We start from the raw sequence: 16,308 nt of genomic DNA, 5'->3' as shown, positions 1-16,308 counted from the left end.
AGGCTGAGAGAGACAGAAAAAGAGAGAGAAGAGACAGGAGTGGAGGAGAAGAGAGCAGCAGAAGGAAGCATTTTAATTCATACATGCGTCTGAATGAAGCATGAAGCTGATAAACATGATAGAAACTAGACGACATGACACTAAGTGATGCATGGATAATGATAATGGATGGAAAGGATGGACAGAGACAGTGTTCAGTACTGTTATTATGTTAGGAATAAACAAGAGCACAAATCTATACTAGTGACAATAGTGGTTATGTTACAGGATTATTGGATTATTTCCAAATGTGTACCCAAGCAAGAAACATGCAGCTCCATAGATCAGAAATGAGCAGCTTCGGGCTACAATTTGTCTTATCTTTTGTTAATAATAACTTGATGTTCATTAAAGCAAATTGTTAGAACAATAACCAATCAGTATTTTCAAACATACTTGGATTCAATTACAAGGTTCGGATAAAAGTGGTTTTAACATCATGATAATTAATACACAGGGCGAGCAAAAACCAACCACAAATTTGAAATTCAATTAGGCTGAGAAAGTGCGTGGCCTGCCAGTTTCCAGGGTGAAAACAAAAGAACCCTGGAGTGATAGTCTACTTTCATGTGACTGTTTATGATAAGTCGTGTGTGGCCATAAATGCGGATATTAATTAAATTATTCCATTCCACATGTTACACCCCTCAGCTACAATGTGACTTTCAGACACATCTTCAGTTCAGAGAGATAATTCCCTTTCTGTTTCCCTTTTATCAAGTCGGAGATGGCATGTGCTCCACTGCCTCTGTATTAGAAGTTGCTTCTGTAACAAGGCCGTGGTGGAATTTGACGGCTGAGTCAATTAGCAGTGGAGCTGAAAGGCAAAGCCTGAATATTTGATCTGTGGCTCATGTATACACAAATTGCACAAGGTAAAGAGTAACACGTACACAGCTGCTGGCCCTGGTTTACACTGAGATAAATGTGCAATTTCAATTTCAAACATTAGCCTATCACTGGCCTTTGGAGAGGGTTGTAATCACCTTGGAGGCTAAGGCTATTTCATGTATAGTCTGAATGTTCTCATGTGTATAATGATCCACACACCATCCCGTCACTACAAACCATCCATCACGTATCTCTTCCCAAGTTTCCCAAGTCTTGATGTTTTTGTGTTAAATAACATGCCAACAGAAAGAGGTGCGTTCATTCATCTTTACTGCAGGCAAACGCCTAAGATCCCTTGAACACCTGGCTGGTAAACTGTTGGATAATTAATGTTCCACCCACTTCATTTTTCATGCTGCTGTTTTAGTCCATAGATGTTAATTACTTTGGCCTTCACAAGGATTCACCTCACAGCAGTGCATTGCTTTGGGTACCTGAGGGAAAGGTTTGAGCAACAATGTAATCAGCTCGTTTTTTGTTGTTTTTTAGTTTCGCAGGCACTCACTGCGGCTGTTTATTATCCAAGGGTGTAAGGACACAAGATATTGTGGTATTCAATACCGACTATAAGAGAAATTTGGGATTGTGGGATTGGTTTACTTTATTGTTGGCATCCAAATAGCTGACAGCATGTGGGCTGGGATGTGAACAGTTTGTGTTATGAGATTTATTGGTTCCAAAACGCTTTTGGAAAGTGTGCAAACATTGACAGTTGTCAATGTTTGAGAAGATGAGTCTGTCCAAGTAATTACATAAGCATTTCTTTTTGGTTTTAATCAAGGTCTGTGGGGATTTTTTATTTTTTTCCCCACAATACATTTGTGATTCCAGTTCAGCAGGCTTTTGCATGACTGGCTGCTCTCTCACTAACTGCTTTACTACACCGTGTGCAGATTTTTGGATATAGTACTTCTTAGACAGCATTAAAGTATGATAAAAATACTGATATTTTTGCTAATGATATATTTCGATCAATACATAATTGACAACTATGAAATAATACTTTATATGTGTGTTAAAATTGACCAAGTTGTTTGTGTTATGCATCTGAAAAGAACAAAGCCTTAAATATTATGGTATAGATTATAGGTACACATCACAGAAGAGCTGTCACAGTACATGGGAACAATGTCTCATATCCACTATTTCCACCTCTAGGGATATTTATTTTAATGTTAAAAATGCATTTGCAAACTGCATATGAACACTGAAATTTTGTACACTGAAAGTGTATAAACATTATGCTTTGCTTTACCAGATCAATATGCAGTCAGGGTTTAGCTATGAAGCTCTGATAAACCCACTGGCCTTGTACCTACTTACTCAGTACAAAAAGCTGGCGAAAAAAAACAGAGCAAGCCAAAGTTTTAAATACTTTTTTTCAGTAGTTGTTTAAGATCTCTAAGAAAATTTAACAATGGATTCGTCAATAGGCCGAAAACACAACAGGATGGCATAGGTAATCACTTCAAGTTTATCTCAGTTTGTGTCATTCTGCCCCCAAGAGGCAAAGGAATGAATAATGCAATTTTTAAGTGGATTTTGACCCTAATCTGTTCAACTGGAACTGCTCAATGAAGGGAAACAAGCAGGAATAATCTGCCAGTAACTCTTGAAATGTGCATTTAGGTCATTTTGTTTAATTTTATCAATGCAATAGTGCTTTTCTGACTGGAATCAGAGGATGAGTTGAAAGTTCAGATTACATTTTTTTTTATATATATCAGAGCGTTTTTGGATGAAGGATTTCTATAAACCCCTTCATGGCCGACATCATGGTGTTAGCTGGAGGCAAAACAAAGGGAAGCTTGAGGCGAACACTGTCACTGTTAACCATGAAAATGTCGTCTTGCCCTGTTTTTTGGTGCCAAAACCGAAAAAAACAAAAACACTAACTTGAAATTTTATCACATATCAGCCACTGCCAGTCATAGACAACTTTGGTTTGGCGATTAAAAAAAGAATTGGATTGGCAACAACTTGCACACTTCTTATCAGATAAGTTTAATATGTAATGCATCGTCAGCCTGGACAACATCATGGGTAGAATAAATAAATAAACCCAACATCAGTTGCATGTTTCAGGGGTATCCAAGCAGAAATTGCATTTACTACTTTACCCTCCACAGTGGTTCCACCTACTTCTTGTAATAAATTTGTTAGAGAGGCTACATTTGATAAAGACAGACCAGACTTCGTCCCCTCTGTGTCATTCTTTGGTCAAATCGTCCATCCAGTGAGTGAGGGTCTAGAGGTCAGTGAATGTAGTTCCATTAGTCAGAGTCAACTTTTTAAAACAACACTCACGGTTTCAGAGTGTGAGTGCATTATTCTCAAAAATATGTGAGTCCATTTATCGAGTCCAATATCGAGTCCATTCATTCGGGTGTTTGACATCCAGTTAAGTCCCGCCTCTCAAAAAACGTCACGTTGTTTACAAACCGTGAAGGAGTCTATAATGCCGTTCTTCGTTCGTGCTTTTATTTTGAAAGTTAGTCATGCATGTGGTCAGCTGTGACTACGTCACATAAGCGACGAATCTTACCCGTTTACAACTCTGCTATACTTGAGTTAACTGGGTTAGTTTATTAATAATTTTCCAGTATGACGGCCATGACTTTTCTGGACAGAAGTGTTCAGCTTTTAATTCACGTCGGGTATCTTATTGGCATGGCTCTAACACTTTGTTTCGTTTTCGTACTTTACCTTTCCATTGCCAACAGTGGTGAGTTAAATCCAGTTTGTGTCCGCATTTAGATTTAGACTAGATTATACTCTAGCGTGCCTAGTATAATGAAACTAAAACTTAATGTTTGTTCGTTGGCCCTGAATGCATCCGTTACATAAACTCTAAAGAAATCGTAAATCGGTGTGTGTAGATGGGCCCCTGCGCTTCGCTTCCTACTATGGAGACCACATGGTGCTGCAGAAATCTCCAGAGAGAGCTGTGCTGTGGGGGTATGGACCCGAGGGCGCACAGGTTACCGTCTCCTTGTCCGGACCAGTACCACAGAACACCTCAGCAGTCAACGTGACAAAAGGTGAATTCATCAAGTTGTCCTCAAATGAAAAATGTATTCTGACATGTGCAGGCTACTTGATTGTAAAAGATCAGAAGAGGCAAGGAGTCCAGTAGTGATGGTTTAAATTTTCTATGGTGTGGGGACGGTATGGCCGGGCCTAAAACGGTCTTGGAACATTGTTATCATGTCATTTATTCATTCCGACACTTTACTTTGCTTTTTTACAGGCATCTGGCGAGTCACCCTGGATCCTGTGGATGCCGGTGGGCCCTATAATGTGACAGCAGCCTCTGAGGACTATGAAGCCACTCTGACAGATGTGCTGTTTGGAGACGTCTGGCTGTGTGGAGGGCAGAGCAACATGTACTTTAAGACTAATCAGGTATTGCTGAGTCAAGTTTGAAATACTGTACCTTAGAGCCACGAGGCATTTCTATTAAAGTACTAATTCTCAAATAGATTTTCAACGCATCAGAGGAGTTGGTGCTTTCAGCCAAGTATCCTCATGTGAGGACCTTCATGGTGGCTTTGAACACAGGTGAAACTGAGCTCACCGATCTGATTCATGTGGAACTACCTTGGTCTGTGCCCAAAGCCAGTAAGACAAAAACTGTTTGTTTTTTGAATTTATTCATAAAATTCTTTAAAACTGGGTTTACACCTACAGGTTTTGCTTTGGATAATTGCTCTGCAACAGAGCCAGTTATAGAAGATGCATAATAGTTTTGGTCTTGCTCTTATATAGCGCTTTTCTACCTACTCAAAGGTACTCAAAGCGCTTTTACAGTCAGAGACACATCCACCCATTCACTCACACAAGCACACACACATTCACACACCAGCGCCAGTTGCACTGGGAGCAACTGGGGACACTTCGGCATATGGCACACTCGGGGGATTGAACCGCTAACCCTTCAGTCCATGGACAACCCGCTCTACCTACTGAGCCATAGCCGCCCAAGTTTTAAAGTCCAAGCTCCGGTTTATGCAGGAGGTGTGAAGCCATAGAGTGGAACCCCGTGTTTCAAAATTCATATTCATAATAAGTCTCAGTCTAAAATTGATCCGCATGTGTTGACGTTCGTACTTTCCATTTCTAGACGTTGCAGAGTTTTCTGCGGTGTGTTGGCTCTTTGGACGTCACATGTATGATATCTTGAAGTACCCGATAGGGCTGGTGGAGTCCTGCTGGGGAGGCACACCAGTGGAAGCCTGGTCATCTTCAAGAGCCCTGGAGCACTGTGGACTCAAGCCAACTAACACCATGTGAGGACATAAAGATGACGCTGTGTACGTCTCTCATACCCAATAAAGGTTCTACCACTAACCGTTGTGGCTTTCTGCAGGATACAATCTCTCGGTCCTAGAGACAACTCTGTTTTGTGGAACGCAATGATCCACCCTCTTCTCAATATGACCATTTATGGAGCTATCTGGTACCAAGGTAAGACGGCTCACACTGATATCACAGTTCAGTAGAGTCCGATGCATGACTATAATAGTATTTTTCACACTTGAAGGCGAGGCCAATGTGGACTACCATCAGGACAAGTACAACTGTTCCTTCCCTGCTATGATTGATGACTGGAGGATGTCCTTTCACCAAGGCTCAGCGTATCAGACTGCTCCAGATTTCCCATTTGGATTTGTCCAGGCATGTTCTTACAGTATTGGTTTAGTTTGACATTCAGTATGAAATCAAATCAAATATAAAAAACGCTGAGCTGCAGAATCAGAGCATTTCTTACTTGGTTCTGCAGTGGCAGTGGCAGAAATGCACCATGCAAACACAGACTGCCTTTTCAGATATTGTTTGATGTATTGAACAGCTCATGAATGATTTTCCCTGTATCCGCAGCTGTCCACGTATGAAAAGAACTCCACGTACGACGGCTTTCCGAACATCCGCTGGCATCAAACAGCAGACACTGGCTTTGTCCCGAACCCCCGCTTGAAGAAGACCTTCATGGCTGTGGCTTTGGATTTACCGGATCAAACCTCACCCTATGGCTCGTAAGGATCTTTTTCATATTCACAGGTCTCAACATTTTCAAACTCTCCTCATGTCCACTCTGTAAGCGATTTACGCCTCATAGCTCTTGAAAAGATGCATTATTTATTTTTTATTTATTGATTTTGTCAGGACAGTGCATATTAATAAAAAGCACACACATCATGTACTGTAAATATACTGCATTACATGCCAAATTTCATCCGCAGTTACCAACAATACACACACACCACATATACATATATACACGTATATATAAATATACATATGTAAAACAATGTACAAACATTACGATACAACAACAACAACTTGAACCATTTTAACTTTGGAAGTGAAAGTTGTACATTATTTTCTTTTGACGGGTAGTTTGTAGCCGTTTACACTTCCCTGAACTCACAGCACATTCTGAGCAAAGGTTCACCTGCCTTCAGCTGTCAACAAAGTCTGCATTTTGTGACTGGTCAGTAACCCCTAAAATAATCCTTAATATTCAGATAGAATAATGAGACATAAATATTTACAGGTGAAGATAAAAGTTCAGGGATGCATTAAACTAACAGGTTTGACCTGAAATCTAAGTGTATATATATATATATTTATAGTACTGCTGAGTTTTAGTCAGAGCTTTATGTCACACCTGTTCAAACGCTCCCACTCTTTCTTCCAGTTGGGCAGATTTTAAGATCCTTGTAAATGGTTATGAAACTTCACGGTTACGCTGCCAACATCAGCTTTCAACATCGACTTTCTCTATGGACTGAAATAAATTTAAAAAAATAAACAACAACTAGCAAACAGTTAACTCCTGTTCCTTGTTTTTATTAAAAGTCTGCATGATGTGACCTGCTTTTATATTTGGTATTTATAGGCAGCTTTTTTTTTTTTAAATATATTTTATAATTTTTTTTTTTTACTGTGTTGCCTTTCCTCTCTCACCGACTGCCACATCATCTGTTTCAGGATCCACCCCAGAGATAAGCAGGACGTTGCTTACAGACTGACACTGGGTGCCAGGGCGGTGGCTTATGAAGAGGAGAAAGTGACATTCCTCGGACCTTTCCCCAAACACATCCTGTCCGCTCAAACGTACATCAACATTACCTACGACCAAAAAGTCTCGGTCACGTGGTCCAAAGACATCTTCGAGGTGAGGCTGGGGGCTGGTGTGGTCGCTATGTGATAGCATTTCGTGAAGAAATCCCTCACTGATATCTGCTCTTATAATTTCTAAGGTGAAATAAGTTCTTGCTCTCATCGTCTTGCTTATTTTTTATTTATTTATTTTTTTAAATCAAGGTCTGCTGCTCAAACGTTACGACTCCATGTGAGGCTTCGTCCCTCTGGGTTCCAGCTCTCATCCAGCACCGGGGTTCAGACAGCGTGCTCCTAGATGTCACCAAGTGTCCACCCCCCAGTGAAGTTGCTGCTGTTCGGTACGCATGGAAAGACTGGCCCTGTGACTTTAAAGCCTGTCCTATCTACAGCTCCAGTAACATTTTACCTGCACCTCCTTTTATTTTCAATCGCTATCCGAGCGTAGGAAACTTCTGGAAAACTACTGAGCCAGATTTGCCTTAAAGTCTCAGCTGATTGGACACAGCTAGACTGCTGTAAAAGTGTCATCAGCCATGTAGACAAAATGGTGCTACACTGAAAATGACGGGGAAATAGGAGCAGATTACAAAACCAATTATAGGAGGCATGTTTTGCATTGCTCGTGTATGTTAACATGGGTTTTTATAAAGTTAAAGACTGGGAGAAATCTTTTAATTTCCACCATTTGCCACTGCCACGACTGCCTGTTCTCCAACACTTGGATTTTAGGTAGGTTCTAAGTAGAGTTTCAAAATGAAAAAAGAAGAAATGGCAGCAAGAGACCAAACATTTTGAGGCAATTTATTAAAGGCTGATTGAAAAATCTCCCTTTCTGCCTGATCCTCCGACATATCATAGTTCTCCTAAACTGTGTCTTCTTCAATAGCGGTTAAAGCAACTAACATATGAGGGAGTGATGTAAAATTTAGATGGTGGTGCTATCATGAATGCATTTAAAAAGCAGATTTTCTTTAAAACGGATGATTTTTATGATGTTTTATTTCGGTATATGTTTAGAATGTGTACATATATGTTATGTTGTTTCATGTCCTCTGTAAAGCATAAGCTGATCGGTCACAGTTGGACTGCTCTAAAAGTTCCATCAGCCAGGTAGACAAAATGGTACGAAACACTGAGTTAATTTTATATATTATTAGTCAGTTCAGGACAGACATAATGACCCAGATGAGTTCAATTTGTTTACATTCACCTTGTGCATTTATGTAAATAACCCTGACAAATCAAAGTGGGCCATGTATTCCTCTCAGAGTATAGTCCCCGTTCATGCTGTCTGGATAATAAGCTCATCTTGACATGTATTTAACCTCCCTGTCTTAGCAGAGTCAGAGCAACATCTAATTTGTTCACTTCAGAGTCACCAGAATGGAAAATAATACCACTTGACTAATGCTGCTGTGTAATGTCTTAGGATGGATTCTCTCTATAGAGCTTTCAGAACAAGTCTGTAAATGTTAACTGAAGCAAAGGATTATGTGTACTCAACAATGTCTCCCATTTACTGCTGTGCCCATGTGTGTGTTGACAGGCTTTGTTTAAATGCAGCTTTGAAGCAGCGCAGATATCTGCTGGACTATATCAATATAGAATATCATGACAAAGTTGTTTTTTTTTTGTGTCAAAAGTTACAACACTGAAGTAATTTGGACATCGCATAATTTGCACGAATAAACAACACTAACACCTCAGTCTGCCGTTTGTATTTTGTCATAATCTGAAGTAAAACATGAATAAATATAATTACTGTCCAATATGCAAAGATTAAATGAAATGTTTTACTGTTGACACAGTAGAGAAAGCATATTAACAGTTTTTCTGTGTAATCCCTATTTGGTATTTAAGGTACTACTAATTGGTTGGGCGGCATGTTGAGCGCAGAACTCGTGCAATAATTCATTTAGATTTCAGTTACTCAAACATATGCTGCTGTTTCTTGGACTAGTAAATCAGGGAGGACACAGAGGACTGTATGCTTTGTAAATATCAGTAATAGTTCATCATGATCAGGTACTGTGTGACCTTGGTTTCAGAGGTGCAAAAGCTCACGAGCTGAAATATGAGGTAGAGGGCTTCACGGCGGAGGGGGTCAGGTGGTGCTGATGAGAGGAGCTAGGAGACGCCGGCATCTGTTCTGAAGGTGGAGAAGGAGAAGAGTGGCTATCAGCGTCACGCTGAGTGATCATGTCAGCGTTAGAACATGGGAGAGATAACAAAAATAGGCTACATTTCTTTCAGCTTACATGGAGGCTTTCATTTGCAATATTATTCACACCGGAGGCCTGCAGCAGCAGTGGGTGGGGTAAAGGGGGTTATTTACACACACTCCCACAGAGCGAAGTGCAGCCGAGCGGCTCCAATGCTCTGCTCTGACATTTTGACAGCAGTTGTTGAGGAATAGGTTTTTCATTTGAGCCCCCTCCAAGGGATTCTAACTTGCCACCTGCTCGCAATCCAATAAGCCCAGCTTTCAAAGCTGTTTATATAAGCTGGATGAACACACTCAGTTTTAATGGACCCCTACATTACATGAGAGTAAAATGTTCACCCTGTGAAGGCATAAAGGACAGAGATCAAATGCACTGCAGCCTAGCTAAAAGATAGTTATGTTTAAGACCTGTGATGTGCTCCGCCTTGATGTTCTCATCAAAGCCTTGGTGTCTCTGGTAGGCTTCAAAGTTGACGGAGGCGTCGTCCTCCGACAAGCTGTGGGAGACCTGGCCATCACCAGGGCGACACACCTCAAAACGAATCCATCTGTAGCTAAATGAACAATGTAAAAAAAAATAAAAAAGTCACGGAACAAGCTCACTGAGACTACATATGAAGGGTATTTTGACATGATAAATGTATTTAAATTGTGTCTTAATGGGTTGTCCGGTTTTAATGGGACAAACCTGGTTTCATATGGTTCATACTCAGTAATTCAGGTTCTAAATTAGAGCAATGGAAATGTAAGTGAGCGTTTTGTCATGAGCTAAAATGTTATGGCTGACAATAATTCTTAAAAATATCATTATCTTAATCATTCCATAATCTTCTCAGTAAAGGAAAACAACTAGTTTCAGTAATAAATGTTAAATGTTTGGGTGTATTTATTAATCAGATGAACAATGCATATTCTATCTTGTACAACTAATATGAATCTTGAAAACACTGAGCTTTGCCTGCAGGTACTGATATTAAAAAGTCATAAATGTTTCTAATGGAAGTCTGTAGGCTAATTTGTTCTCAACAGGTTCTTGACATGGACATTACCTACAGTATGATTATGTTTCTGTAATGACAACTCACAACAAGTCTTCCGGTTTTCCAACTACACATTTTTAAGTCTAAAAAAAAACATTAAATCACAACATGCTATTCAGAAAGTTTTTTAAATGCATACTGTGTAGTAATGTTGCTAATCCATAATATACGAGCGGAATGAACTTACTTGCTACATTTGCGAGCTCCAGGACAACTCTGGATGAGATTCTGGATGGTGGGGTGAGAGAAGCCAAAGAAGTCTGCTCCTGAGGGCACAATCGGAGCCACAGCCTTGGAACTAAGAGAGAGACATGTGGAAGAAGCTATTGTATTAAAATTGAATTATCTTAAATTACTTTTCTTTTAATATGTGGAGGTCTTTTGCAATGCCAACACTAAACCTGAGAACAGAGAAGCTTGTTTACTTGGAGTATGACATCAATCCAAGCCTCTGAGGTGAACGTTACCTGACAGATGCGATGGCTTTCAGTAGATTGGAGTGGCACGTCAGGGCGGAGGAGGCTACGATGGCATTCTGAGGCTCTTCTTCTGGTACAATCTCAAACTGGGGGTGGGGCGAAGGCAAGTGTTTAAAGGAACATAACCCAACACATTTCAACAAAGATTTACAATTCAGATCCAAAATAATGTAACAGGATGCACAGCAGCTCCAACTGAAAAAAGTCCATATTTATTGTAACGTATTGCTTTGGTTTGTTCACATGGATATAAGCAGACTAAATGTCAACAATGTTCATAAAATACTGGGTATGAGAAATGGCAAACATGGCTGTGCATGTGTACCTGTGGACCTGTCCCCCCATCCTTGATCTGGCAGGTGTAGAGGCACTGAAGGTCGGGGTTTTTCATGCTGGCAAAGATGCGCGTGCTGCAGAAGCCCACAGGGTAGATGGCACACTCGTCGTGGAACAGCATTCTGTCAGTGATAATCTGGAGAGCAGATAAAACACGCTTCGTTAAAGGATTTCATTCAGCAACGTTTAGTCATTACGTTTCTTTTATTATCAGCCATGAACCTAAGCCTATGGCAGGCAGTCTAAAAGCAGGGCGCCACCTTGTGTCTGGGCCAAAAATTTGTACTTGAACACACCAAGACTACAAGACTACAACCAACGCCTGCTTGAAGGGAAATAACTCTTCTTACCAGGAGGTGGCAGTGGTTTGTCATTCAAAAGGGAAAACAGGAAGAGCTACTATTAGTGGGGAGGCTAAGATAGAAGGGAGAGGTCCAAATAATTAACCTGGAAGGCAAACAAACTTCCCTGCCCACAACTTGTTGCGGTGGAAAGCTGGCCTGGAGTGACTCTATTAGGAACTGATTATTCTCCAGCTAATCAAATCGCTTGGTTGGGCTTAATGTGGTGATGGACAGCAGAGTGACAGCAACACAACGCTGTAGAACTGAACCCATTTGCAACAAAATGGCCTGATTACTGCATCTGGCTGGAGGTATTATTTTCTCTGTGTTAGTACAAAAACAGCCTATTTTGAAATCCAAATTTCTAATCCAGCCAATTAGAGCGTGCCCATTCATTCAACTTGCCGAATCAGGTAAAAAGCTATGACAGGTTCATCTCAGACACTGACCTCCCCCAGGCTGTAGACCGTCAGACCTCCCAGGACAATGGGAAACACCGGACGGCCGGATGAGTCAAGAGGGATGGGCTGCACCAGCTTCCGTGAGCCGTCTGCTAGCTTTCTCTTCTTTGACATCTTCTTTGGAACTAAAAGCACAATTTAAGGCAATCTATCACTACATGCTGTCACATTAATCACACATATCTGCGTAAATTTCTGAGCAAAAGACTCACATTCTTCCTTTCCATTCTCCTTCCCACGTTCTTTCCTTTCCTTCTTGGGTTTCTTAAGCAGTCCTTCTTCTGCTGTTGACACTACTGATGTGAGGTTATGGGCTGCAGAGAGGCCTGAAGACCCTACAGGGCCTGAGGCCAATGCTGCCGGTGGCACTGGTGGGTGAGAACTCGAGCTGGGTGTAGGCAGCATCTCGCTCTCCGACACAGACTGGTACTGCAACAACGACTTTAACAAGAACCTGGAAATAAAAACAAAAATGCATAATGGTATGTGCACTCACTGGCCACTTCATTAGTGCAGTTATTCAAGTTCAATTCAAGTTATTCAAGAAGCAGCAGTTCTATGGGAAAAAAATTGTTATTTATGGCAGACATAAAAAAGAATGACTAGTATAAGTCAGTATGAAGGAAACAATAACTCAAATAACCACTTAGTACAACCAAAGTATGCAGAAGAGCATCTGTGAATGCACAACACATCGAACCTTGAAGCAGAATACCACACTGGGGGACTAAAATGAGGCTACAGCTGGCAGGTATTTACCAAACTAGGCAATGGAAGCTTAGAAAATGTAGCCTTGTATCTGAATCTCAATTTCTGCTGTATAAATCCAGACCTAGAAGGAGATCCTAATAAAGTGACAGGCGAGTGTAAAGAATCATTTGTTTTACCATAATAAAATCACATGTCATATCATGTAGCATCATAAAAACACATTTAACCTAAGAATAAAGAGAAAATGACAACACAAGGAAGCACATTATCAAACAAACCAGTAAGTCAGTCTAGGTTTAGATTCAGTACGACTCGAACACATGTACACACCTGCGCTCTTCCTTTGCTCTAAGAAACTTCTCTTCTAAATGAGCAACCTCATCACAGAGAGCTGCATTCTCCTGCAGATGAAACATCGACAGTTAAAACAAAATCCAACTTTGTTGATACACAGTTGATAACTTGAAACTTGCCAATTAAATATATCTCTGACAGCCAACAATAGTTTATTTTCTTACAAAGATCATTGCACGAGCAGCTTTGCGCAGCCTGAGGTACTTGAGTCTGTACTTCTCGTTCTGGTTTTTTCGTGGACCTCTCTTCATCTTGGCCTTATGCTCAGAGGAACTGGATGGAGACGGGAAGGCAGGCACAGAGACTCCTGAACCAGAACTGGAGATGGTATTCTGCTGCGGAGAGCCGAGGAAAGACTGGGCAGTGAATGCCTGCAGGGCCTGCTGTCGCTCCTCATCAGTCTGCGAGGAGACAGAAACAGAGATCTGTTCACATGCACCAGGAGAACCCGAGGCTAATGCATGTGTTCACAAAGATGAAATGCAGACGGACAAATAACACTGATGCAGCTTCTACTTAGAGCTCTGTGTGAAAGTTAGTGAAAGTTACTGAACACAAAATCTGCGTACTGTTGGAAACTCACAAAACTGAAGGAAACTAATTATTTCTGCAAAGAACTCACCTCAGAAAAAATATGTGTCTAATAGTCAAAATTAGTCATCCAACACGGCTTCAAGATTTGCCACATAGCACTGCATCAACCAATTCAAATTAGACTGAGCTGAAATTTGTATGAATCCTCACTTCTAGACCCAGAGGTTGTGTGAATGGCAAAGCGTTGTCAACCAATAATCTGCCATAGAAAGTCTAGTGATTTTGCTGTATCCTATGAGAAACTTAGCTGTTGCGTGAAAGTGGCATCAGTGTCCCAGATAACTCACCAGCAGTGCAAAGACTCCATTTCTGTTTTCAATCCTCTTGAATCTCCTGCTGCCTTTTTGTGTCTGAAACATAACGTGAGACTGAGGCCAAATGCACGGGGCTGGAAAGGGTGAGTTTTATTCCCAAAAACTGGGGGTCAATTTCAGATTAGTTCAATTTTTATTTACTAAAGCAATATTAAAAAGGCTTCTGAGCACAGGCCACTCTGTATTTTAATCACAGCAGGGGAACGTCTGCCTCGTTCTAAAACTGTACTAAAAAGGTTCAAATAAGCAGGATGGGAAAACATGGTGAAATTAAAGACACTAACAGAAATACAGATGACACACGTACTGTGTACACTGAACTAGTGACCATGTAAGTTATTACACTCAACAGCAGAGGTTGCTGTCACCCTGACTCTCAAACCTTTCCCTTACCTCACGATACATGACGGCTTCCAGGCTTGATTTTGCACTGCGAGGAAGAGGACAAGGTAAGAAAAAAACAAATGCAGATTAAAGAACAAAATTACAACTATAAAGCGATGACAATAGCATACATATGTACTTCTTCTTATGATTTACGTGATGGAAGAAACTATATCTTCTGAAATTCAAAAAAAAAAATATGACACTCTGAGTCCCTACTTCATCTGTAACACAAATAAGTTCAAAAGTTTTAAGTAGTCAAATGAGGGGGCTGCTGTACTTGGATTGAACAAGTCCCCTGTCGATTATTCTCTGTTTAATCTCCTTTATGTGCATGGGCCGTCCAGCCTCCTCCAAGACAATCTACATGGCAGAAAGGAAGAAAAAAAGCACTGGTTATGAAGGCAAAAAACTGTGCAGGTGGAAACGTTGCTACATTCAATCATGATGAACGTGGGGCAGATACCTGCGCTGCGTCGAGCCATGTGAGGTTTGGTTTCTCAGCTATTTCACTGGGTGGTTCACTGCAAATTTAAAGAAATGTCAGTACCCTCCGTGCAACCTACCAAAAACTACAAATGTGCCATTTAAGTCACAAACAAGCCAAAGGACACAACACATTATTACAAAGAAAATCTCAAAACAATGGTGTTAACCAGACATTTTGGTATCTAGTGCTTTCAAATCAGATCCACATTTTTAAGCTAACAGCTGTAAACACTTTCTCCACTAGGCATCTGTAAAGGGCATTGGATTATGCTTAACAACCTCTCCAGGGTTTCAGCAGTCCCAGACAGACTTGCAATGCTATCCAGAGCGGGAAACAAGGAGTAGTTCCCCTGTCCATCAGCCTCCATCTCGGAATCAAACGTGTTTAGTGACTCCATGGAAGACGAGGGTGAGTCCTGAGAGAGGAAACGTTAACGAGGCACGTATTATCTCAGTGTCTCTCTGTCTACATGCACCTCATTCACTCAGCAACACATGACTGTAACATGGCAAACACAGACACCTGCGTATTCTGTTAAAATCAAACATATGCTAACTGCTCACAGCTGCTAAAAGCATCACACGAGGGCTTAGCTTGAAATGAAGCATACATACCTAAATGAAACTGCAGCAAAACAGCACACTCAATTATTTTAGTTAGTATAGTACTGGTATAGTAGTTTCCGTGTCAACCGGAACCTTCAGTCGTCTGCATCGCTTTGTTTACACCAAAGTGGCTAAATGCTAAGCTAGCATCAACCACCGTTTTGAAGTGACAACTACATGAAGCTCTAGATTAAACATTTTGTAGCGCAGTGTAAATGCTATGCATATTTTATATCACCGCAAAACCTAGACTGTATATCACGTATTTACCTAAAAGAAAAAAATATATACGTAGAAAAAGGAACTAAGAGACCAAGGCTCACACCGAACATTATTACAGCGAGCACTTTTACCGGATATCCGGTCTGAGTTTCTCGAAATTCTTAAAATAATGTGACGTTTTAAATGAAATGTTGGGGTGAATCGAAAACATGCCTTCATAGACAGGATACAAATTTAGTAATATACAAGTAATTGAAATGATTAAATATCTCACTGTAAAACTGTGTATACAAGTTGTGTTTGTAGAAGAAATTCTATCCTTTATATAGCTAATTATACTTATATCTGGGTCTGCCTCTGTGGTTATAGGTTGTTGACCTCTCTAACAGCGTTTTCTGCTTTTAAATTGAATATATTTCATTTGTTCAATTTATGCTGCCACATTGGTGACCTACATATAGACTTGTGATCTGCCCCTGCAGTTATGAACTGCTTCGGTTTGTATCATTGCACTCGGAAAAAACAAACAAACAAAACTATTCAACAACTCACACTTTTGTCTTCTTTATACACAAGTTGGTAAAAAAAAAAAAAGTATATATGTGTGTGTATATATATATAGTATATATATATATGTGTGTGTGTGTATGTATGTATGTGTGTGTGTATGTATGTTTTAGTGTGTATATAT

General features: G+C 40.4%; 2 protein-coding genes across 4 annotated transcripts; one reads left to right on the top strand and one right to left on the bottom strand.

Annotated features, from left to right (window-relative positions):
- The first annotated feature begins 3,445 nt into the window (after positions 1 to 3,445).
- On the top strand, positions 3,446 to 8,765 carry siae (sialic acid acetylesterase). 2 transcript variants are annotated; one of them, XM_047594845.1, is made up of 10 exons: positions 3,446 to 3,655; positions 3,810 to 3,971; positions 4,181 to 4,335; positions 4,413 to 4,551; positions 5,054 to 5,219; positions 5,300 to 5,397; positions 5,474 to 5,607; positions 5,812 to 5,966; positions 6,925 to 7,111; positions 7,261 to 8,765. In XM_047594845.1, the coding sequence occupies exons 1-10, from the start codon at positions 3,535 to 3,537 to the stop codon at positions 7,540 to 7,542; spliced, it is 1,599 nt and encodes a 532-aa protein (XP_047450801.1). In that variant the 5' UTR covers positions 3,446 to 3,534; the 3' UTR covers positions 7,543 to 8,765. The 2 variants fall into 2 exon arrangements, with proteins under 2 accessions (XP_047450801.1, XP_047450802.1); XM_047594846.1 differs by having other exon boundaries at positions 3,787 to 3,971.
- Positions 8,766 to 8,958: 193 nt separating this feature from the next.
- tbrg1 (transforming growth factor beta regulator 1) lies at positions 8,959 to 15,761 on the bottom strand. 2 transcript variants are annotated; one of them, XM_047594843.1, is made up of 15 exons: positions 15,405 to 15,761; positions 15,069 to 15,205; positions 14,767 to 14,824; positions 14,581 to 14,663; positions 14,310 to 14,346; positions 13,890 to 13,952; positions 13,173 to 13,409; positions 12,985 to 13,055; positions 12,156 to 12,397; positions 11,932 to 12,068; positions 11,128 to 11,274; positions 10,791 to 10,888; positions 10,511 to 10,621; positions 9,692 to 9,837; positions 8,959 to 9,208 (listed from the first exon to the last, which is right to left on the bottom strand). In XM_047594843.1, the coding sequence occupies exons 2-15, from the start codon at positions 15,185 to 15,187 to the stop codon at positions 9,120 to 9,122; spliced, it is 1,638 nt and encodes a 545-aa protein (XP_047450799.1). In that variant the 5' UTR covers positions 15,188 to 15,205; positions 15,405 to 15,761; the 3' UTR covers positions 8,959 to 9,119. The 2 variants fall into 2 exon arrangements, with proteins under 2 accessions (XP_047450799.1, XP_047450800.1); XM_047594844.1 differs by lacking the exon at positions 13,890 to 13,952.
- Between the last annotated feature and the right edge of the window lie 547 nt (positions 15,762 to 16,308).

Source organism: Mugil cephalus, chromosome 9 (genome assembly GCF_022458985.1).
Source record: "Mugil cephalus isolate CIBA_MC_2020 chromosome 9, CIBA_Mcephalus_1.1, whole genome shotgun sequence".
In the NCBI taxonomy this organism is placed as follows: domain Eukaryota; kingdom Metazoa; phylum Chordata; class Actinopteri; order Mugiliformes; family Mugilidae; genus Mugil; species Mugil cephalus.
The sequence above is the reverse complement of the archived record's forward strand: the minus strand, read 5'-3'. Positions and strand labels throughout refer to the sequence as shown.

Coding starts and splice junctions, on each gene's coding strand:
- tbrg1 (XM_047594843.1), bottom strand. CDS start 15,187: ATGGAGTCACTAAACACGTTTGATTCCGAGATGGAGGCTGATGGACAG. Junction 14,347..14,580: donor AGGGGACTTGTTCAATCCAA/GTACAGCAGCCC, acceptor TCTTCCTCGCAG/TGCAAAATCAAGCCTGGAAG. Junction 9,838..10,510: donor GGAGCTCGCAAATGTAGCAA/GTAAGTTCATTC, acceptor TTGTTCATTTAG/CTACAGATGGATTCGTTTTG.
- siae (XM_047594845.1), top strand. CDS start 3,535: ATGACGGCCATGACTTTTCTGGACAGAAGTGTTCAGCTTTTAATTCAC. Junction 3,972..4,180: donor AGCAGTCAACGTGACAAAAG/GTGAATTCATCA, acceptor GCTTTTTTACAG/GCATCTGGCGAGTCACCCTG. Junction 5,398..5,473: donor TGGAGCTATCTGGTACCAAG/GTAAGACGGCTC, acceptor TCACACTTGAAG/GCGAGGCCAATGTGGACTAC.